This window comes from Zalophus californianus, chromosome 16 (assembly GCF_009762305.2).
Source record: "Zalophus californianus isolate mZalCal1 chromosome 16, mZalCal1.pri.v2, whole genome shotgun sequence".
In the NCBI taxonomy this organism is placed as follows: domain Eukaryota; kingdom Metazoa; phylum Chordata; class Mammalia; order Carnivora; family Otariidae; genus Zalophus; species Zalophus californianus.
This window is the reverse complement of record NC_045610.1, coordinates 62,153,179-62,178,022: the sequence shown is the minus strand read 5'-3', so window position 1 is coordinate 62,178,022 and position 24,844 is coordinate 62,153,179. Positions and strand designations below refer to the sequence as shown.

The following is a 24,844-nucleotide window of genomic DNA, read 5'->3' as shown; positions in this document are numbered from 1 at the left end:
CATCATATGTCATCAAGGAAAGTCAAATTAAAACTGAAATATATACAACAAAATGGATGAATCTCATATTATGCAGAGTGAAAGAAGTCAGACACAAAATACTATATACTCTGATTCCACTTATGTGAAATTCTAAAACAAGCAAAATTAATCTATAGTAACAGAAGCAGATCAGTGACTGCCTGGGGCTAGAGGTCGTCAGGAGACAAAAAAACTTTTTTAGGTAATGGAAATGTTCTATAATTTGATCACAGTGGTGGTTATGCAAGTATATCATACGTCAAAACTCATTGAATTGTATACTATTGGTGTATTTTATTGTATACAAGTTATGCCCTAATGAATTTGATTTAAAGAAAAAAAAAACAATGAAAAACCACCACACACCTATTAGAGTGACTAAAATCTCGACCACTGACAACACCAAATGCTGGCAAAGATGCAGAGCCACAGAAACTATCACTGCTGGTGGGAATGCAAAAACAGTCCAGCCACTTCGGAAGACAGTCTCTCAGTTTCTTACAAAACTAAATATACTCTTACCATATGATCCAGCAACGGTGCTCTTTGGTACTTACCCAAAGGAGCTACGAGTCTACACAAAAACCTGCACATGGATGTTTATAGCAGCTTTATTCATAACTGCCAAAACTTGAGTAACCAAGATGTCCTTCAGTAGGTGAATGGATAAATAAACTGTGGGACATTCAGACAATCAAATATTATCCAGCACTAAAAAAAAAGTGAGCTTTCAAACCATGAAAAGGCGTGGAGGAAACGTAAATGCATATTACCAAGAGAAAGAAGCCAATCTGAAAAAGGCTACATAATGTATGATTCCAACTCGATGACATTCTGGAAATGGCAGAACTGTGGAGGCAGTAAGAAGATCAGCTGGTACCAAGGATAGAACTGGAAACAGGAAAGGATGAACAGAGCACAGAGGAATTTTAGGACAGTGAAACTGCTCTGTATGAGACACGAGGGTGGACAAGCGTCATCATACATTTGTGCAAACCTGTAGAACACACAGCAGTGAGAGCGAGCCATAAGGTACCCTATGGACCCTGGGGGATGATGACCTGCAACGAATACACTGCTTTGATGAGGATGTTGATAGCGGTGGAAGCTGTGTGGAGCGGGCGTGCATGGGAAATCTGTTATCTCCTGCTCAATTTTGCTATGAACTTAAAACTACTTTAAAGTCTATTACCAAAACCACAAAAAAGACATTTCAAAGTATCATTCTAATAAGCATGTCCAGTTTCATTCAGCTGGTATTTCCAAAGAGTTGGAGGAAACAGATTTAGAAACCCCCACATGGGAAGTGACCTCTGACTTATGATGGGGGTGTGTGTCCACACTGGCAACATTATGTCTTTAAATACACTCAAGAAGTTTAACTGACTTCATTCACATCTCCTTCCTAAGGTAAACAACCTTAAGAGTAGCCAGAGACAGTTTTAAAAGGAGTAAACAGAAAAAACACAAACAACACAGCAAAGCACAACCTGCACAGTGGGGGACCAACTCCTGGCCAGTGCAGCTCTGGCCACACTCTGCCCCCTTACCTCCCCCGCCTGCAGGTTCCTTTTCTATTTTTCTCCCTTCTAATCTCCGGCAAGCCAACATGAGCTTTAAAGATACAATGCAGTTTAGACAGTACACTAAGCACAGTAAAGCCCTTTTCAGACATTTATCAGAAGTTTTCCTTCGAGTGCCACATCTGGTTGTCACAAAATTGTCAAGTTGTAACATACAGGTTTAGTTTTTTTAAAAAAGTTTTATTTATTTATTTGAGAGAGAGAGAGCCCGAGTTTGGGCAGAAGGAGCAGACTCCCCAGCAAGGGGGGAAGCCCGAAGCGGGACCCGACTCCAGGACTCCAGGATCATGACCTGAACCAAAGGAAGATGCTTAACCGACTGAGCCACCCAGGCGCCCCTAGATTTAATTTAATAAACAAAAATTTTTAACTGTTAGATGTTTAGAATCTGCTACTACTTTTTAAAATCCTAACTTTATAGAGTTGCTTATTTCAGGAGTACTTTCTTTGACAATCTCTTCAGAACACGCCTAGCCCTTTCCCTACCACAGGCTGGCTGGCCGCACACCTTCACTGAGAGCGAAGCCAGAGGTGCTGCAGAGCTGCACAGGCACACCAGTGTGCACCTACCACCTTGGACGATCCCAGGGGGCCACTGTACTCCAGCCAACACAGTATTAACAAACAGAATGCTTTTCCACTCTGCAAACCCAGGGGCCAAGTGCCAGCAAAGCCACTCACTGCTTACCTACTGCTATGTGCCTTCTGCTGTCAATCTTGTTAGTGAGCATAAACAACAAGAGAAAATAAGACAGAGTGAAGTGCCAACTTGATAATTATTTGTGAAAATGTGGATTCCCTCCCTGCCATGGTGCCATGAAGAAACAGACAAAGGAAAGATTATGCCAATTGAGAGGAGGCAGCCCTCACAGCATGGCTGGGCACACAGGAAGGAGGAGAGGATACAGTCAGCTAAGGTCCTTGGGGAGGGTCTGGGCCTGGAGAACACCACCCCAGGGGAGAGGCACAGGACTCAGAGGAATAACCATACTCCTCCAGTATGGACAAGCTGGTGAGGGCGAGAAGGCTTCAACTCAATTAGCTGCAGAGGGATACACACCTGCAACAGAACAACATGAACAGGAGGAAGGAATGGAGAGAAGACACAGAGGTTAAAACAATCACACTGAAATCTTACTTCCAATTCTCAAAACCCCTCTAGCCCATTCCAAAAGGCAACAGCTTTCAGTTCTGTATTTTACCATTCACTAGATAACATTTCGTTGGTCATGATCCAAGATTCAACCTTCCCCGCTGTGTGCCGCCTTTAGTGTTCCTGAACAGATTCTAAAGAATCTTCACTCATGCTTCCATATGGTAAACACCTGTCACCTGGGCTACCCACCATCCAAACATCTTTCCTATTTGAGGGAATACCCCAGGATAAGTAGTGTCAGGGCCCATCTCCCACATCCGAGGCAAAGGGGTGCAAATGCTCTGTCCTGCAGACCACCGGCGTTAGAGCCTGGGCATGCGACCCGCACCCTGTCAAATCAGTAATATCATGGTGGGTTATTCATACAAAAGAGACTGTTCAGGACCAACACCTTGTGCCTTTGGCCTAGTGAGGATGCTGTGAACCTTCTGGACCCACGACTCTTAGGGAAATATCTCATGGCAACCACATCTCCACATGATGGCAGCTGGCCTCGCTAGGAGAGGCAGGGAGAGCTGAGCAGCTGCAGGGGTAAATGGAATCACACGGTGGAATGGCACCTCCCTGACCAGCCAGCCAAACACCACATTGAGGGCTGCATGCCCCTGGGGACTTGAGGCCCCGAGAAGGGCCTGCACAGGCCACACTGTCGTCAAGAGATCAGAGAAACCTCACACAAACCCAAATGGAAGCAGAGTCTCCAAAACAACTCCTGTACCTCTCAAAACTATCAATGTCATCAGAGACAAATAAAAGCTGATTAAGAGGTCTAAGGAGCCCAAGGATTAAGGGGTGTGAAAGCAGACTGTCTTGTCATGGAGGGCCTCGGGACCAGGAGGGGCAGTACTGGGGCAAATGAAAACAGTGGACATGGAGTGTGGACTAAATACAAATGTCATATCAGTATCATTCTTCCTGAATTTTGTAATTGGACTGTAGTTACGTAAGAGAATATTCTTTGTTTAGAAAATACACTCAGTATTATTAAGGGTGGTAAAAGTGCCTCATGTAGGCTACCTACTCTCAAATGGTTCAGAAAACCGTAATATTAAAAACTGGTCCGTATGGATGAAGGGTATACAGGAAATCTCTACATTATTCTTGAAATTTTGTAGAAGTTTGAAATTATTTTAAAATAAATTTTAATACTGAAAAAATACTTATAAAATGTTACATTTTAGAAAGTACAGTTTTTTCTTCTGCCCCTTGTAAATTTTCTATAATGAACATTAGTTTCTTTTACATTTGAAACTGATAAACTACTCTACAATTATACAGTATAAAACATTTCAGAGGTTTGGCCCAGAAGGGGATTCTGTCAAGCACTTTCTTCTACAGTCTTCACCTTCCCACTGATTTTTTCTAATTCTTCTCTGAGAGGGGGAAAGGAAGAGGAAGGACTGTATCTGATATTATTGATAACTTTTAAAATGTCTCACTCTGAAGCAGTTAGCTTTTAGCAGTCCACGACTATGTTAAAAAGAAGGTACAACTAAAAGAAAGAATGCTGCTAGGAATGAGATTTGAAGAAGTAGTGTTTATAGGTGTACTCAATGAGATCTGTGCTGCTCCTTCTCTAAGCCTCCTCTTACTATGACAAATGACACACACAATGAAGCAAATGTCACTAGGTCCACAATTAATAATTTTACTGAAATTTTATTCTTTTCTTCGGTTCTACATATAAGCAAAAAAAAAAAAGGTTTAACACATTATTCTTTGCAGTTCATCTCAACATAAGTAAGTTTTAAAATTTAGCATTTGGGGGGCGCCTGGGTGGCTCAGCTGGTTGAGCGTCTGCCTTCGGCTCAGGTCGTGATGCCGGGGTCCTGGGATCGAGCCCCGCATCGGGCTCCATGCTCCGTGGGGAGCCTGCTTCTCCCTCTCCCACTCCCCTGCTTGTGTTCCCTCTCTCGCTGTGTCTCTCTCTGTCAAATAAATAAATAAAATCTTAAAAAAAAAAAAAATTAGCATTTGGGGCACCTGGGTAGCTCAGTCAGTTAAGGATCCAACTCTTGATTTTGGCTCAGGTCATGATCTCAGGGTCGGGAGATCAAGCCCCGGGTGGGCACCACACTGGGTGTGGAGCCTGCCTAAGGTTCTCTCTCCCTCTGCGCCTCCCCCCACCTCCCTAAGCGCATGCACGCACTCCCTCTCTTTAGTGCACTCCCCACCGCCTTTAAAAGAAAAATAATTACAAATAAGTAAAATTTTGCATTTAGGGGCACCTGGCTGGCTCTGTCAGTAGAGCATGCAACTTCTGATCTCAAGGTTGTGAGTTCAAGCCCCATGTTGGGCACAGAGATTACTTAAAAATAAAAAAAATTTTTTTAATAAAAATTAAAATCTTTTTTAAATAAATAAAATTCAGCATTCAAGCCGCAGTTGCAAATTTAAAATACCAGTGACTTCAAATAAGCCAAATTTAAATAGAAATATCCGACCCAGAAGCCAGCTTCGTAACTGTAAAAGCCTCAACCCTCCCCCATTTCTTCCTCCTATCCCCATGTCAAGTTTTCCACTTCAAAAAGAAACCTCACTGCCTCCTAGTTTAAAAAAATTCCCAAGGGTTTTCTCTCTCCGCCAGAAAATAAACCAAGAAATAGAGAACATGAAGACTCTCCAGGACTGAGCCTGACTGTTGGGCCGGGAGCCCATCCTCACTGTGTCCATGGCAGAGCCTGGCTCAGGAGGGCCCGGCTAGAAGAAATACCCTAAATTTGGTGGGGTTTTTATTCCATACAAAACATGGTGCAGAACACTTTGTTCATTTTATACCCCAATGCTACAGAGAGGAGCCCCCACACAGCAGTCCAGAACAGCTTGCCACCTTTCACCCATCCCACGAACTGCATCCACATGCAGAGAACGGACAACAAAAGGAAACTGGATAAACAAAAGGATTCTGGATAATGAAGGTGAGTGTGGGAATGGTAGACTCGGGGTGATCTTTCCTTTTGCAAAATGAATTTAATGGTACTACGTGTTTAATATTTTTAATAAAAAGAAAGCAGGGAACATTTAAAATGGAAACATGCATTCAACACAGGAACATCATTACCAAGAATCTAGTACTTTAAAATTCAGTTGCCAATATTGTTTGCAATAGCAAAAATAATTAATCTAAATGCTGAATAATGGAGGATGGTAAAGTAAATCATACGTGTCAAATATACAGAAGCTCTTGCAGCCAATTACAATGGATGTTTAAAGAGTTAACACCATAGGAAAAAACTCATGCTGAATAAAAAGAGGAGACAAAAATCCTACCTATAATAGGATTTAAAGCTACCATTTAAAAGCAAATTCAAAAAATAAAAAATTCAAACCTATTCATAGAGTAATGCATACATTTTGTATTAACAATGGCTACTCTGGGTGGGGGGATTATAAGTGATTTTTCTTAACCATTTTTACAGTTCAAAATGTTCTATCACAAGCATTATTTTATATTACTTAGAACTTAATATTTTTTAAAAAGATTTATTTATTTGAGAGAGAGAATGAGAGAGAGAGAGAGCACATGAGAGGAGGGAGGGTTAGAGGGAGAAGCAGACGCCCTGCTGAGGAGGGAGCCCGATGCGGGACTCGATCGCGGGACTCCAGGATCATGACCTGAGCCGAAGGCAGTCGCTTAACCAACTGAGCCACCCAGGTGCCCCAAACTTTTTAATATTCTAAAATAAACTTTACTTGAACATTTTAAAGACCACCAGCATCATACCAATTCAACAAGTATATGAATTCCTTGGACCTTACTCTCCTAAATGGGTACCCAAAACTCTAGCCCACAGTCCCAATCAGTAGGCTGGTGGTTGGCCCTCAACCAAGTGCCAGATTAGCTTGATGCACTCCAGCACAAAAAACCTGCAACCAACTGCTAAGTTCTAAATTCTTTCTCCTAAACGGTGCTTTCTAACCTTGAGTGCCTGCCAGAAGCTGCTGGAGATTTTTTTCAAAATACACACACACACCCCATGGCCCCCGCTTCCCTAGTTAACCAGTCTCTGAAGGGGGAGGGAGGTCAAGCATGGATATTTTTTAATTCTACCAGCAAGAAGCAGGGCCAACATGTCACCACGATGACGGTAATGAAGCCAGCAAGGGGGTGTGAGACAAGACACAATCCTGTACCTTCCATGCTTCCTGGAGGGAGGGAGCAAAGGGAGAATGGGGCACGAAGGGATAAGAATCCTGAATTTGGGCAGGGACACTTCGACAACAGGCCCCACAAGTCTGAGAGCACATCCTACTGGGTTTACCACATAAGATGCTGTGCTTTCAGCTGTCAAAATTGCAAAAGCCAAAGTAATCTGTGCCTTAGTACAACCCTGAGGGATTTCTCATCACCTCCAATTTAACAGGTCCAAACGAAATCCAACCACTTCCCATGGGTTAGGGTGGCTATGAGGTGTGGGTTTACTCCCAGGACCTCCTCATGGGGCACACACTGCCCTCTGACAAGGACCTGGTGCCACTCCACACCCACGTGGTCCTGATGAGGCTGCTGGTCTCCGCACCCCGTCCACTGCGGCTCAAGGCCCACGCAGAACCAAGCGGTGTGCTTCCACCTCTTCTCACTTCTCACCTGTCGAACAGGTGACTCCGGGGAACACAAGCGTAGGTCCTTCCCCTCCCTCGGCTGCTCTCCCTCCAGCCAGGAGTGAATTCATAACTCATGTCTGCGGAGACTAAGGGTACCACCACCGAGAAATACCACAGAGGGGAAGAGAGACATCACAGTCGAGAAGCACCTGAGACCACCTCAGCCCATACATCTCCATGGTGGAGCTGCTACTTCACCCAGCTTGGATTCTAGCACTCCACAGATCATAACGGGCCCAAGACAAGAAACACAAAATGAAGGGCAAAACCAGAAAAGAACAAATAAACAAAAACCAACCCACAGGATTAGAATCTTAATGCCCAAATGCACAGAAGCCAGCCAGGAGACTCCATGTTATACTCCCCAGTAGAGCTTAGCACTTGCTCTGCCTCGGGTGTTCAGACTCCATCAACAGCATCAACAAGAACCATCAACTGAAGCCCGGAAGTATGCCTGGCACCCACAATTCCCTCACCTCTGCAAGCTGCCCAACACCCCTGCTCCTCCCTCATTGCAAGAGCACCTACCGGTGCCTGCTTCCCTACTCCCAGGCAGCCAAGTACGGCCATAAATCCCAGCATGAGGCAAGAAAATGCACAGAAGTACCTGGGACTTTGGAAAGTGCCCATCCTGCTGCCTGGAATGCAGAGGTGATGGCTAGGGTTCTGCTGGCCATCAGAAACCATGAAGACAAGAGCCACAGTGAGTTTGCATTTTTAGAACAAAAGAGAAATACACTCTATAGGTTCACAATCACTCATCTACAATTCTGAAATCCCCAAAGCCTGCTTTTGGTGTTATTTGTTTGGCTGCAAAACCTGATCTGAAAGCAAGAAATGTGCATGTTTCTCTGCAGAAACAGGATCCGTGTGGAGGGGCAACAATGCCCAGCCTTTGTGGGGGACGCCAGGAACTGAGTGATAACCACGGGGTCACCCTTCTAGAATCCCAAAAGATCTCTGTCCCATGGTCTGCCCAAGGTTCTGCAGACCAGCCTCCTGTTTAAACCCCTGCTAGCTTCTGTGTCTGGTCACCAGTGGCCAGACTCAGGCCTGGCTCTGCCATCCAGGCCCCCTCTCCTCAGGCACAGGCCCACTATGTGGTCATGGGATCGCCCTTCTGCTCACCACCAGAGGTCCCTGGATGGTGAAGGACAAAATCCCAGACAGGCAAGGTGCTACCCAGCCCCAGGCCCCCGGCCCATCTGTCAATATACACAGCTTTCTAGACTGTCTTATGCCAACTGCCCTGGGCCTCCCTGCCCCCCACGGTGACTACAACAACATTTCTGCCTTCTGCCAAGGCAGGGCCATGTCTCCTTGGCCCTCACATCACAGCTCCGCATGAAGGAGCTGAACAACTATGCACTCCACTCAAAAAAAGCAGTTTCCTCATGGACCCTAGCTCACTATGAAGGAGAGATCTGAGATCAAAATGGAACAATGTTTGTACTATAGTTTAAAGTATTTACCTCTAAACAAGAGAGGTGCCCTGCAGCCCCTGTGCTGCCTCAATCGCCACCCAAGACCCCTGGGCTCACCCCAACCAGAGCAAGGACAGGTGCCCAGACATCCAAAAAAAAAAAAAAGACACATTACTACAGGGTAGGAGAAGAGTGACTCAGAAATAGATGCCAACAACAGACAGGAAGGTCTGGCACATAATCAGGAGAAGCAATCCCTCCTTTTCAAAAATGAAAAGGAAAAATCTTTGTGTCCATAGATAAAATCTTTAGCAGGGAGCGCCTGGGTGGGCTCAGCCATTAAGCGTGTGCCTTCAGCTCAGGTCATGATCCCAGGGTCCTGGGATCGAGCCCCGCATCGGGCTCCCTGCTTGGTGCGAAGCCGGCTTCTCCCGCTCCCACTCCCCCTGCTCGCGTTCCTGCTCTCGCTATCTCTCTGTCAAATAAATAAAATCTTAGAAAAAAAAATCTTTAGCACAAGCCCCAATAACAACTTATTTTTTTAAGATTTGTTTTTATTTTTTGACAGACAGAGAGAGACAGCAAGAGAGGGAACGCAAGCAGGGGGTAGTGGGAAAGGGAGAAGCAGGCCTTCCGTTGAGCAGGGATCCCGGTGCAGGGCTCGATCCCAGGACCCTGGGATCATGACCTGAGCTGAAGGCAGACATGGCTGAGCCACCCAGGTGCCCCTCAACAACTTACTTTTCATGAATCTGATTTTCTTTGCTAATCAGAAAGCCAGAAAAGGACTAAAATTCCTATTATACTGCCCTATGACAGCAACTCAAACAAAACACAGAAACCTCAACATGTGGGGGCCATATAGCATTTACACCAATAACTGATTCCACATTACTTCTTATTCCTCCTTCAGAGCAGAAGGGCAAACCTCAGATTTTTGAGAACTGGTGATTATTTTTAAAGATTTTACATATTTAATTGAAAGAGAGTGAGTGAGAAAGAGAGCATGAGCAGGGGGACGGGGAGAAGCAGACTCCTGGGCTGGGCAGGGAGCCTGACGTGGGGCTCAATCCCAGGACGCTGCCCCTGCTTGTTCTCTCCCTCTCTGTCAAATAAATAAATAAATTAATTAATTAATTAAATCTTTTTAAAAATAAAAGATTTTATTTATTTATCTGAGAGAGAGAGAGAAAGAGTATGAGCAGGGGGAGGGGCAGAGGGAGAAGCAGACTCCCTGCAGCGCAGGGAGCCCCGATGTGGGCTCAATCCCGGGACTTTGGGATCATGACCTGAGCCGAAGGCAGACGCTTAATTGACTGAGCCACCCAGGCACCCCTTAATGGTGTTTTAAATCCAGGTATGCATTGGGTATACCACACACAAACACTTACATATAATTCCACCAATGCAATTACTCCACACATACTGTTCCCGAAGTTTTGTGGCTAAATATGGGAACTTCTTTCTATGTGGATAAATACACTTTAATAGCTATATGGTATTTCCTTGAGCATAGTGTAGCTTACATAATCTAAATGCCAAAAAAACATTAGATAAATTAGTGCAATTTAAAAACCTATTTTAGTTTGTCTTGTAGATTTTCCAATCTTCTAATTAATGGCTGTTTTTTGGCTTTGAACAGAGCTTAGTAATTAAAAACAATGGCAAAAAAACTGGATGTGGGTTTGAATCCAGCACTTCTAAGCCTTGCATCTTTGGATTAACACCCTCCAAGTCTCAATTCTCTCCTAAAATAGGGACAAGAATCAATTCAACAGAGGGGGCGCCTGGATGGCTGTCAGGTGAGCGGCTGACTCTTGATTTCAGGTCAGGTCATGGTCTCAGGGTCATGGGATCCAGCCCTGTGTCAGGCTCCACGCTCAGCTTGGAGTCTGCTCAGGATTCTCTCTCTCCCTCTGCTCCTCCCCGCCCCCCCCCCCACACTTGGGCGTTCTCTCTCTAATAAATAAAATCTTAAAAAAAAAAAAAAGTCAATTCAACAGAATCCATAGAGCAACTGAGAGCAGGTGCTGGGAAAGCCAGTGTGCCCTCATGGGCAGCTGCTCTCCCATCTTCATCACCAAGCATAGGTAAGAATTCCATCCTCCCCACTGGCGTGCTACATACATGGTAACATTTTAAAACATTACAACAACTTAAATGCAAAATTATTTCTTCCTTTATGTTAAAGCAAAATGTTCTTCCTAGGACTCGGGTATTTGGAAACATTTCTTTAACAAAAATCACTATTATGGTCTTGGCTTGAAGGGGAGCGATTTCAAAGAAAATGAAATCAACATATCCACAGTATAAGACCAATGAAGAATTTCATATTTCCTGATTCAAATTACTAACAGCCAAGATAGACTTAATTTTTGTTTTAAAGATATTTTTTATTTATTTATTTGACAGAGAGGCAAAGAGCAAAGGTCGGCAGAGGGGCAGGCAGAGGGAAAGGGAGAAGCAGGCTTTCTGCTGAGCAGGGAGCCCGATGCGGGGCTCGATCCCAGGATCCTGGGATCATGACCTGAGCCAAAGGCAGTCGCTTAACTGACTGAGCCACCCAGGAGATTTTATTTATTTTAACTGAGACACAGAGAAAGAGAGTGAAGGTGTCCAAGGGGGAAGGAGGGTCAGAGGGAAAGGGAGAAGCAGACTCTGCTGAGCAAGGAGCCTGATGTGGGGCTCGAGCCCAGGACCCTGAGATCATGACCTGAGCCGAAGGCAGATGCTTCACTGACTGAGCCACCCAGGCGCCCCGCCAAGACTGACTTATTAAGAATGACAGTCTGACTTTCATGTTATTTTGCACTCGAGGTAATTAAGAAATTTTTTCAAACTCTATTTCACTTTTTAAAAATGAGATAGGGTGCCTGGGTGGCTCAGTTGGTTAAGCGACTGCCTTCGGCTCAGGCTCAGGTCATGATCCTGGAGTCCTGGGATCGAGTCCCGCATCGGGCTCCCTGCTCAGCGGGGAGTCTGCTTCTCCCTCTGACCCTCCCCCCCTCATGCTCTCTCTCTTTCTCTAATAAATAAATAAAATCTTTAAAAAATAAAAATAAAAATGGGATAATAAATTTGATTTTATTAAAATGTCACATCACTAAATCCAAGAAAAAGAACTGCTACTATTTCACACTCAGTGCAAAATGACAAAAAATGAGAATTAAAAGAATTAAAATTTTCACTCAAAAAAACTGACCATCAGGGGGCGCCTGGCTGGCTCAGTCGTTAAGCATCTGCCTTCCGCTCGGGTCATGATCCCAGGGTCCTGGGATCAAGCCCCGCATCGGGCTCCCTGCTCGGCGGGAAGCCTGCTTCTCCCTCTCTCACTCCCCCTGCTTGTGTTCCCTCTCTTGCTATGTCTCTGTCTGTCAAATAAATAAATAAATAAATCTTAAAAAAAAAACAAAAAACAACTGACCATCAGGAATGACATCAGCGGAACAGCCCATTAAGAAGCTCCAAGTTCTCATTCACCCTCACCCCACACATAAACACACACACAAACACTGGAAAACATGCAGCAGCTGTCAGAACCAATTTGTGAAAACTCTGCAAGGCAGTCAGAAGTCTGCAACCACCAAGTGCTGAATCAGGAAAGAGGTACCACGGAACGGCAGGCAGGTTTTAGATTTTGCTGCCCCTGCCTCTCTCTCTGGCAGGGAAGCAGCAGGCCTTGATCTTGAAGCACAAATGGCCTTAAAGCCTAAAAGGTCTTAAAGTAATGGTCTTAAAGTAAACACGGTCTTAAAGTGGTAACAGGGTTGCCAATATGGGGCTGTTTTCCTGGTTCTAGGGAACAGAACAGACTTTGTTCACTATTTATTGTGTATGTCTATTCTAACCTGTCACAGACTACCTGAAGGAATGACACAGGCACTCTTCTGGTGTATCATTTACATCAAAACTCAGGCTGAAAAAGCTTGAAAACACTGCAAGTTGAATAACAACCCTCAGAACCTGTGGCAAAAGATCAGTCTAAACATACAATACACTGTTAAGGCAAAACCTAGGGAGAGTTTCTCGGGGAAATCAGGACATTCAAAAGTAACAGGTCATACTAGGAAGTTCAGAATACTGCACACATGTCCAGGGCAAGATGCATGCTTATACAAGACCTGAGAAGACCCCGGGTTTTCACCTTGGGCTGATCCCTATGCACAGTGCAAGCCTGATCAAGAGCTGAAGGAGGGCCCAGGCACAGAGCCAATATGCAAAGAATGGGAGATAGGAGAGCTGCTTATGTTCAGGAAATCTCTGTCGAAACACCAGTTAAACACAAGATATGAAACAGGACTTCAGGGACTACCCTGTCAAGGAAAATAGTCTTTGGAATAACAGTCTGGATAAGTCACTAGGCAAAGAGAACTCCTACAGCCTTCAACAGATAAAAAACAACAAACCTTAGGGAACGAGAATCTGATTTCCAGAGTCATTACATTCTAATAACCAAATGTCCAGTTTTCAAAGACAACAAAATCAAAAGGCACGCAAAGAACCAGGAAAGCATGACTCAGTCAAAAGAACAAAATAAATGAACAGAAACCATCTCTGAAGAAGGTGAGACATAGGCCTTGCTAGACAAAGACTTTAAAACAACCATGTCACTGGCACCTGGCTGAATCAGCTGGTAGAGCATACGACTCCTGATCTCAGGGTTGTAAATTAGAGCCCCACGTTGGGTGTAGAGATTACTCTAAAAAAAAAAAAAAAAAAAAAGTTTCAAAAAAACAACCACATCATGTTATGTGCTCAAATAACTAAACAAAAACACAAAGAACTAAAGGAAGTCAGGAAAATTACAAAGGAATGAAAAAAACAAATTATTAAGAAGGGACAAAACAGCAATCTTGAAGTTGAAAAGTACTGTAAATGAAATGAAAAATTTACCATAGTGGTCCAGCAGCACGTTTGAGAAGGCAGAACAAAGAATCCACAAACATAAAGATAGGATAACTGAAATTATCAAGTCTGAGGAGCAGTAAGGAAAAAAAAAAGACTGAAAAGAGCCTTAAAGGACTCATGGGACATCAATAAGTAGACCAACATACACATTATGGGAGTCCCAAAAGAAGAAAAGAAAAAGAGGTAGAAGGAAAATATTTGAAAAAATAAAGGCCGAAAACATCCCAAATCTGATGAAAGACATAAAAACCTACAAACCCAAGAAACTCCATGAACTCCAAGTAGGATAAACTCAAAGGACCCATATCAAGACATTATAATTAACCACCAAAAGACAGAGAATCTTGAAAGCAGTGAGAGAGAAGTAACCTGTCACATACAAGGACTCTCAATAAGGTTAATGGCTGGTTTCTCATCAGAAGCCATGAAGGCTGGAAGACAGTGAGATGACATTTAAAGTGCTAAAAAAAAATAAATTAATTAAAACATTAAAACTGTCAGCTGAGAATTATATCTGGCAAACCCGTCCTTCAAAAACGAGAGAGAAATTAAGACATTCCTCAATTAAAAAAAAAAAATTGAGGGAGTTCATTAACACTAGACCTGCCCTACAAGAAAAGCTAAAGGGAGTCCTCAGGTGGAAATAAAAGATCACTAAACAGTTACTCAAAACCATATGAAGAAATAAAAAGCTCCAGTGAAGGTAAATACATAAGAAAGTATAAAAGTGAATATTATTGTCATTTTGGTTTGTAGTACCACTTTTGATTTCCTACAGGATTCAAAATACAAATGCATAAAAAATTACAAATATGTTATTTGGCATACAATGTATAAAGACGTAATCTGTGACAACATAAAAGGGAGGAGGAAGGAGATATACAGGAGGAGAGTTTTTGAGGTTGGTATCATTTCAAAATAGATGGCTTTAAATCTAGGTCGTTAGGGCGCCTGGGAGGCTCAGTTGCTGAGTGTCTGCCTTCGGCTCAGGTCATGATCCCGAGGTCCTGGGATCGAGTCCCACATCGGGCTCCCTGCTTGTGTTCCCTCTCTCGCTGTCTCTCTCTCTGTCAAATAACTAAATAAAATCTTAAAAAATAAAATAAAATAAATAAATTTAGGATGTTAAATATAATCCCCATGGTAACCACAAAGAAAATCTTTAAAATATACACAAAAGGATATGAGAAGAGAATCACAACAGTTTACTACAGAAAGAAAAAGAAAGAAAGAAAAACAAAGAGAGAAAGAAAAAAGGAAGGAAGGAAGGCAGGCCAATTAAACATAGAATCAAGCAGTTAGGAAGAAAATGAAGGACAACAAAGCTGTAAGACATAAAGAACAGCAAAACAGCAGAAGTCTTCCCTTACAGTAATTACTTTAAACATAAATGGGTTAAATTCTCCAATCAAAATACTTGAGACAAGAAATTTAAATTTTTTTCTTTAAAGAAATATTAATGCTTACTCGGCCTATTCTCCTGTATCAGGCAAAGGCAATCCACACCACAACCCCATGAAGTTGATTCAGTAATATCCATGTTTACAGAAGAGGACCGTGAGGCTGAGAGATTAAATAGCCTGATCACATGGGGAGGAGGCTCTCACCTCTCTTGTCCAAGCAGTGCTATGCAACTGTTCACTAATGAATGCCTGCATTACTCATTCTTACCTCACCCTCAATCTTTCCTATGTGGAGAGGTTTGTGGAAAGACAGAGGAAAGAACAAGCAACCTCGGAGATGTGGCTCTTAAGCGAAGACCCTGGAAAGCTGCCTCCACAGAACAGAGAGAGGACCTAAGACTGACCTAGCACCTACTGGTCACCAGGCACTGAGATACATGCACTCAACCGGTCTTCTCAGCAATAATGTCTTTTTAATTTTGTTATTCATTATTCATGTTTCTTTGAGTCCTTTTTAATAAATGTTCTTTTTATTTTTCACGATTTTATCTTTTACAGCAAGATTGCCCTACAGTCAATTAGTTATGTAGCAAAAATGTTTGCAGAGAAAATACAGGACACAGGAAAAATGCAGTATTTTTGCACCACCTACACACTCAACATCACCTACACACTCAAAATGCTACTATATACTGAAAAAGACCAAAAAAATATAACAGTAAGTGTCCAACTTATTTGTTTAGGGTTTTTTGTATCCCATCTGTTCAAGTAAAAGTCAAAAGATGAATTTCAAACTGCCAATTATTATAACAAAATACCATGAGAAAATGGCATCTGACAGTAGTCTCTGGTATGACACTAATGTCATACTCCCTCATATCATCAGTTCATTTTTCAGGAAAACCAACACACACACACACAAAAACCCCACCCACCAGAACAATTCAATGTGTCTCTTTTCCCCCATTAACTGTAAATGTTTTCAGAATAATTTTACCAATAAGATATGCCTGAGAGTACATATTCCAAGAGGGAGAACACTGGGCTACTCCTTAAAATACTAAGACCAATCTTAAAACCTAGCTAAGATTTACAGAAGGTGTTCTTCTGTGCGTGTCCTTCCAAAACTGCAAAGGGAGTGATTCCACATCAGGCTTCATTTTAGAAAGGTGCCTGCCACTGAATTTTGAAACATATGCGTGGTTAGCTTCAAGGTTTTAAGTAGGTATGATCTGTAAAAAATTACTAAGATTCACTCACAATAGTGCTAAGAATGATATCCAACTGCTGTTATCAACTACCCTAAGACTGTGCTGGGGGTGGGGGGAGTGTGTCTTCCCACTACTGACATTTGGGGTTGGATCATTATCTGTTGTGGGGGAGGGACTATCCTGTGCATTATAATATTTTTAGCAACGTCCCTGGCCTGGCCCACTAGATGCCAGAAACAGCACCCCACTCTCAGTTGTGCCAACCTGGCATGTCTCCAGATATTGCCAGATGTCCCACGGAGGGGAGGGGGCCCTGGTAAGAACCACCGTTGTACTTCTGATACCTTTCACTGGGTAAGACACACAAGCATTCTGTCCCAAATGACAAAAAACCCAAATAATGTCTAAAATCCCTATGGAATTCTCAGCAGAGCACCACACATACACTCTAGAAACTGATGCATATAGGAAAGGCAGCTTTCTTTCTTTCTTTCTTTCTTTCTTTCTTTGAGAGAAAGTATGCACGCAAGGGGTTGGGGGAGGGAAGGGAACAGAGGGAGAAAGAGAATCTCAACCAGACTCCATGATGACCACAGAGCCTGACCTGGGGCTAGATCTCATGACCCCAAGATCATGACCTAAACTGAAACCAAGAGTTGGGACACTTAACTGACTGAGCCACCCAGGCACCCCAGGAAAGGCAGGTTTCTAAAAAGTGCTTCCTAATCTCCCCATGCGGGCACTTCCTGGGATGACAGCAGTTAGCACCTTGTCGTGGTGCTCAAACTGCTTCAAATCACAGAATTGGTGATGTGTGCCTTAAGCCCTGGTGTATTGTTTCATTAGCATATTCAAAAAATCCTCATCAAAAACTGGGACCAGAAGTGTGGGAGCTGACTTAACTATATTATCATTATTAAAGATACTGTAAACTGCTCCAAAACCCAAACATAAAAGAAAACATGAGCTATGCAGAAATTAAGTTAAACAGCTAAGACTACTACCCAAGATGTTGATGCTTTCATTAAGAGTCCTCATTTTAGAAACCATCTTTTCTTCATTTAAAAAAAACAAAAAAACAAAAACACCTTTCTCCTCAGCAAAACAAGAATTGTTGCATTTTCACAATGGAAAATCTGTTGTTACTATAATAGCCTCATCTTCTGGAATATTTCCACCAATTATGCATGAAGCTTTGCTGAGCTTCTCCAACTGTGGATCTAGATGGGAGGAACTGGTAATTGGGGGAATCAGGTCTGACTGGAATCCCATCACTAGATAGATGACCAGCCCTTGAGAATGTTCACGTAACAGTAACATCCTAAATCAGCACTCCGTGGGTACACATATTTTGGATATAAACCAAGTGATGATAGCTCTGTGCCGTTTCCAGAGGGATACAAACACATACAGGACCCGGTCCCCACACCATGGAAGACCAGCAGAAAGAAACTTGAGCAAGGTGAGTTACAGCACAAGATGATGAGGAGGGAACATCTCTGCCTCCTGTAGCCTGACAGCACAAAGGGGCGGGGCGGGGGGCTGCTAGTCCTGAGAACAGGCTCCATGACCTACTACTACTAAGGGTCCTGAGCACCACTGTCAGCCTGGAAAGCACTCAGGTGACATGACAGGCCTGCAGAGGAGCCCAGCTTCAGGTCTGTACTGACTCCCAGGAAGAAACCATAGCCCAAGTTTCAAAAGTATATATGGTTCCTTACACTTCAATAAAAAAGCAGTTTTAAAAAGAAAAACAGGGGCGCCCAGGTGGCTCAGTCGTTAAGCGTCTGCCTTCAGCTCAGGTCATATCCCAGGGTCCTGAGATCGAGCCCCCCCGCAGGAAGCCTGCTTCTCCCTCTCCCACTCCCCCTGCTTGTGTTCCCTCTCTCGTTTTGTCTCTCTGTCAAATAAATAAATAAAATCTTTAAAAAAAGAAAAAGAAAAACAGTACATTGTAAATTACAAAGTTCTTCAACTGAGGAGAGAAGCCATCCTTAATTTCCAAAATAACAGTTTAGCCAATGGCATTAATGAACAAGTATCCTTCAAATCAGACCACAAACAGGACACAACTTTCAATCAGTTCCCTTCCCTGACTTTGTACCCAAGGCAAAGGAATTTTTCCTTTTCTCCTGAATCAGGAAGTTTTATGGTGATGCTTACAGTTTGGATCGGAACAGAACCAGAACAGAAGTTTCAAGAAGAAGGGTACCCCCAATGGACCTCTCCTGGCCCAGCCTGCTGGATAACACCGACCACATCCCATCGCCTGTTCTTATGCTTTGGTGCTAGGAAGGAGGGGGCAACCTCTCCCAGCTGAAGGAACTTCAAACTTCACTCACTACTCCAAGAGGCCCTAGATCAATTTACTGCAGGCATGTGTGCATGTGTATAGAGCTATGAGCAAGATGAAGAATGCTGGCCCTCAGGAACACTGCTGCCCTTGTGTCACATTTCTGGCACATTAAGTCCTCATGGGCCCCTTCACACCAGGACACTGTGATGGACAAAACACACGCAGCCCCTGGTGGAGGAAGGACACAGACACAGAGCTAATTGTGTCACGCAATGTCAGACAGTTATCCCATATTACACAAGAGAGAATGAAAATTCAAACAGATTAAGTGGCAGGGGTGAAATCTAGCCCCAGAGTGTCCAGCTCCAGAGCCCATCCTCACCATCTCCTGATGCAGTCAGACACATAGGAGCACTGCAGGTTACAGGTCCTGTCATATAGGCTTGTTTCTCAAAATGCGTTATGAATTCAAGTTATTTTAAATCTAAACTGTCTCAAACCACTCATTAAACATTAAAATAAACTGAGTTAAAAAAATAAATAAAAATAAAATAAAATAAACTGAGTTTTACCACTGGAAGAATTACTACATACTAGGTGAAGGAGAAATTAACCCAGTTTGTTGGGTTATTTTTAACTTAGTAAATTAACAATTACATAAAAATAGCTGCCCTATGTTCCCAATATCAGCGATAAAATATAATGAAAGCATATTATAGCTTTTAAAGAAAAGCACACACAGTGGTTATTAAAGAGCAATTAATTTGTATACGCTGAGCACTGAAAGTGCAAAGCACCTCTGTCCCTCTGCTATGTATATGCCACTACGCATCACCCACTCCTGGGTCCCGGAGTCCAGCCATCTTGGTTCCCTGCTCTCAGCTTTGTATACAAGTTGGTCAGTCTTAGGTCATAAAATGAAGGCATCTCAGCCAACCCCAAAGCCCTGGAACAAGAAAACACAACAGACCTCACTAGTGGGTCTGCTCTGGTCTTCAAAGACAGCCCCACTGGATCTTCTCCTACCAGGAACCCTGTTCTTCACACCTCATCTGTGTCTGCTCTGTGGGCCAACCAGGCCTCGGCCGCATCTCTCGGGGGTTCCTTCACCCACTGAGCCCTGGTGACCCACAGGGTCTCCACTCCTCCTAAGCCTACTCTTACCTCCACCCTCCTTACAACAGCCCCCTGCCCCACAAACTTCTTACACCCTCACCTCCCCTCACTCTCCAGCCCCACACCCAGCCTCCTTCCTCATCCTCCAAGAGGTCCTGATCACCAAGCCCATGGATATCCGTGGAACATGACAGTGGTGACATCTGAGTCACTTTTCGAGGCCATCTCCGCACCTGGCACTCTGCTTATTCTCCTCTTTCTGTTACTGGTATATTCTCTAGGAACCCCGGTTCGGCCCCATCCCCACTTCTAAGCACGACCCCGTCATTGTGAGTTCCTTCAGTTCTTTTCTTGGAGTCTTTGCCTGGAAAGCTCCAGAAGCCACTCTCTGCTCACCTCTCTCCAGTCCCAACCTTTGAGGATGCTATCCCTGATTTAATGAGAAAGTCTTCAAATGTGACATTACCAAACTTAATCTGCAAGTTAAAACATGCCATACGAGAAAGTAGTGCTGTATCATGAACTGATTGGCAGTTAATTTAGCGTAGGAACAGGGTCACTTTTCTAAATAAACGCAATTGTAGTTTCACATGTTAAAAAGTTTGGGGCAACAACAAATTCAACCTATTCTATTTATGTTTGGCTATTAGATATTCTAGGACCTTTCTGATCAAAAATATGTCAAATTCACTTGACATTTCAAAGTACTTGAACAACTGTTAAAGAGTTGCTTATTTTTATTTATAAATTATACTTAGTTTGCTACCATGGCAACAGCAAGAGCAACAACACACCCAGACATTCCTGCCCAGCAGATCTTCCCAAAACACTTTATTGCCCACTCAGGCACCAGACTAGATCCCTAGACAAATAAGAACCCTGTCCTCAAAGAGGACATTCTTCATTCTGTCACTGACCATATTGAAAATGCTCCCACCAGGCCCAGGCAAACCTCATACTCCACAACCAGGCCCAAGGTCCCTTCCAGCCTAAATTCTAAGTTCTTTGGCACCAGGCTACTGGCCCAGGGACACCGATAAAGCCACGTCCACCCGCTCACTTCCAGGAGCACCCTCCCCCCCACACACACACAGGTGGCCCAGGGTTCTTCCACTGAGCCCACCCCAGAGAACTCCCCAGGACCAATAACACCTGCACCTCCAGTGACTTAGATGCTCCTGGAGAGGAAGAAGTTTATGCATCTGTACACACAGCGTCACATACTTGGCTGAAAATCAAGGATTTGTGGAAATCACCTGTTTTCTGGAAAACCACATGCCCTGGCACTCATGGGCATGTTCAGCAACCCCCCCCCCCCACACACACTTGAGGATCCCGGTTTTGCTCACCAACCATCATGGAGAAACTATTTGTAACAGATCTTACCCAAACTGTTTAAAATACAACAGCCAACACACAGGATCGTGGACCTCATCTTTCTCTATTCCCCCTAAATACATACATTATTTGCTATTTTAATAAAATGACAAATCATACTTCCAGCCTAAATTACTTATGTACTCTCAAGTTCTCTGTATGTAAATTTTTAACACTAACTACAAAATACAAATTCACTCAAAAATTGGAATTAGACTAAAATCACTGCCATTCAAATAAGAGACCAACCGTGGAGTGTCGTGTTTTTTTAACTTGTACAGTGATTTTCAATTCAGTGGACAAATCTGCATAACTGCTCTAAATTACACATGCTTTTAAACTTACAGAACTTGAGTGCTCGCTTCGGCAGCACATGTACTAAACTTACACAACCTGACTTTCTGACTTAAAAAGAACTCGTAAAACGTTTAATTTCAAGAAAAAGATTTTTTAAAACAATTTATCTACACTGAGCTAGTACCAACTGTCTTTACACCGTTTATTCCATCAATAATACGTTACCACTCTACACCAACCACGTAGGAGTGATGCCTTACAAAAAGAGAGGCGCTACAAAGTCCTACCAGTTATCTACTTATTTCACGCTGTAAAAATGTCAACACCCTTCTGTGAAAAAAAATCCCTGGGCCCCTAAGAAGCGCAGGGCTCATGGAAGCCTTGGCGGCCCTAGAGACTCTTCCGCCTGCACAAGCCGGCGGTGAAGGTCAGAGGCTCTGCCTCCACCGCACCGCCTCTCTCACTCGGCCCTTCTTTGGGTGGCACTGGACCCCTCAAAAAGTCTGATTTCGGCTCCCTCACCAAAAGGTCAACTCATTCTGTTTAGCATGTCAATATAAACGGTTCTGGCTGATGACAAGAGGACAGTTTTCCTTAAAAACCTCAAAACCCTCAGAATAAAGATATAAAAACTCCCTTGCTGCGACACCCGGTTGTTTGTAAACAGCAAACTGTTGGATTAAACAGAGTCTACCCAGCCTGCGGCGCGCACACACGAACAGCCTTCTCCGGAACACGCCCATCAAAGACTCAGAAACTGGCTGGTGCAACTTTCCAGACCATCGACGCAACAAGACAGCACGCACGCACAGAAGTCAAGGAATTAAGGAAAGTAACAGCTCGTATCAGCATTTCCAGCAACTAAAAGCCGTTAAAAAATTTCAGTTTGTGGACAAAGGCTTTATTTGCAATGATCTAGAAAGGAGTCCCTGAGGGATACTTACTAGTGCCTAGGCAGCAAGTCTGTTTTCCAAAGTAAAGGATAACTTCGTCAAGCCAGAGAACCCAGCTGAGTCGTTCCGCAGGGAGGCCGACCACTCCCCGTGAAGCTCACCGAACACCCTACGTGACCTTGCAACAGCCCCCAAACAATCGACGGACCGAAAAGCAGGGTCCCTTTAGACGTACCCAGCTTTCCCCCAATTTTAAGGTGCAGAGCGCGGATTTAGAAACGAATCGCGCTTGAAGAGTCTGTAGTTTTTAGGGTTACTAAACATGCGACGGGGAAAAGGAGCCCCTGCAGCTCAAAGCATGCGCCTGGAGCATTTCAGTCCCGAAAACCCGCAGCACAAAAGGGAAGTACGGAGCAGCCCACCCCGGCGGAGGCTCGCCCTCGAAGCCAAGAAAACAGCGATTTCAGCGCGGCCCGCTGCCCCGCTCGCCTGCGCCGCGCGTCTCCAGCACTACCCCCGCGCTGCTCGCGAACGCGGCACGCGAGGCCCCCGAGGGGGCAGCGGCCCACGTGCACGGCCGCCCGGGCCTGCGGCGACGGGCAGCAGAGGCCGGAGCGCGCCCGGGGCGTGCGCCGCTGGGTCCGGGTCCGGGCTCCGGCCGCGCCCAGCACGGGCCAAGGGCCGGGCTGCGGCTCCGCGTCCGGACCCGGGCCCCGGCCGCGCGGCCCGCGCGGGTCGGCGGCCCCGCCGGCCAGGCCGCCGCCGCCGCCCCCGCCCGCGCCCGCGCCCGCGCGCCCCCGACCCCACTCACACGCGCGGCAGCTGCAGCGGCGGCGCGCCGCGCCTCTGGAACACGCCGTCCACGAACACGCCGTTCTTGCCCAAGCAGCGCAGGTAGAAGTCGCCGCCGGCGTCGGGCCCGGGCTGCGCGGACGGCTCCGGGGCCGCCCCGCCATGGCCGCCGCCGCCGCCCGGGGGCGTGAAGATCTCGAGGTGGCGCCGCGAGATGAAGCTCGAGTGGCCCATGCTCACGTCCACCGAGCCCTGCGACGAGTTGCGCCCGATGGTCACCGAGCGCTTCTTCATCAGGTACTCGAACTCGCGGCCCTCGAGGCGCGCCACGGCCCAGCCGCCCGGCGGGGACCCGCCGCCCGCGCCCCCGCCGCCCCCGGCCCCGCCGCCCGCGGGAGGCCCGCCCGCGCCCGAGAGCGCCGCGGCCGCCGCCATGGGCCTGCGAGGGCCCGGGCCGCCTTCCGCCGCCGCCGCCGCCGCCGCCACGGAGCTGAGGGCCGCGCGAGGCCGCCGGCCGGCGAGCGACGAGCGGCGGCGAGGGGCGGGACACGCGCGGCGCGCTGCGAGCCGGCGGGCGCCGCTGACTGACGGCCGTCCTGGCCAATGGCGGCGGCGCACAGCAGTGGGGCTACCGGCGGCCGGCCAATGGCGAGGCACGGCGGCCGAGCGCCCGCACGTCCGGCCGCGGCGCCCGGCGCAGGCGCGGCTTCCAGCGGCCTGGAAAACCCGGGGTAGAGCGTGGCTGGCGCGGAGCTTCGGGGCAACTCGGTGGCGGGTCGAGGTCGTCGCGGGCTGGGCGGGGGGGGCGCGTGACGTCTGCCCCGAGGAGCCGCGGCTCGGGCCAGGGGGCGGGTGGAGCGCTCGTGGGCTGCGCGGGCATCCGTACGGCCTTGGGCAGAGCTGGAAACTGCTTCCCCTGCGGGAGGTCCGCGGGAGAGCGCCGACGGCCGAGTCAGCTCCGCGGTGCTGGGACGCGGGGGCTGGGGCGCCGGAGGCCGGGGACGCGGAGCCCGGGATTGCGGGAGGCGGGGGGTTCCGGGGGCAGGAGGGGCGCGGGAGGCCGGGGCGGGGAGCTGCGGGGCGTATCTCACCTGGGCACGAGAAGGCGCTCGGAGCGCCCCCGGGAGGCCTCGGGGCACCCCACCCACCACGACGGAACTCTGACTTGCTTTATTTGCGGTCTGTGCTCGCGGTTTAGTACAGAATTTTTTGAGCCATGAGTCTGGCAGAATGTCCTAGACCGAGAAGCACGTTGCGTTAAGTGTTTATGCACTGGTGGTCTTGAGACAGGTATGGGAATGCTAAGTGGGAGAGCCCCTCGTATTTAAAAAGCAAAATGCAAAGGTGCCTGGCTGGCTGGTTGGTAGAGCACGCGACTCTTGACCTCCCGGTTGTAAGTTCGAGCCCCACAGTCGGTGTAGATTACTTAAAGTCTGGTAAAAAGTAAGTAACAAAATAGAGTCGAACGGAAGAACGAGCGTACGGTCAAGTATAACGAGTGTTTCCAAATCGCTGATGACAGTGGCCGTGGAGCGTGTTGTTGCCTTCCTTGTGCTTTAGTGCACACATTCAGGGCATGACCCCTCTACTGGCTTCCAGAAGTTTCACCGTGATAAAGGTATTCATGGTGTTTGGAGTGTGTGCCGTATGCTGTTAGCAAAACTTACGCACGCTTCCCTGAAACTCCGCACAAGTCTTGGCCAGCACCGGATGTCCGTCATGCAGGGCACCCAGATTTGCAGACATACAGAGGATGAGCTTG

General features: G+C 46.1%; 1 protein-coding gene across 3 annotated transcripts in view; it reads right to left on the bottom strand.

Moving 5' to 3' along the window:
- Positions 1 to 23,517, bottom strand: part of FOXK2 (forkhead box K2) — a 65,689-nt gene extending 42,172 nt beyond the window's left edge. For all 3 annotated transcript variants that reach the window (XR_004819678.1, XR_004819677.1, XM_035724461.1), the window contains exon 1: positions 23,102 to 23,517. Coding sequence is in view for 1 of the 3 variants with exons in the window: in XM_035724461.1 (XP_035580354.1) it covers positions 23,102 to 23,517 (416 nt within the window). In the remaining 2 variants the exon portion in view is untranslated. The remainder of the gene's footprint in view (positions 1 to 23,101) is intronic.
- Between the last annotated feature and the right edge of the window lie 1,327 nt (positions 23,518 to 24,844).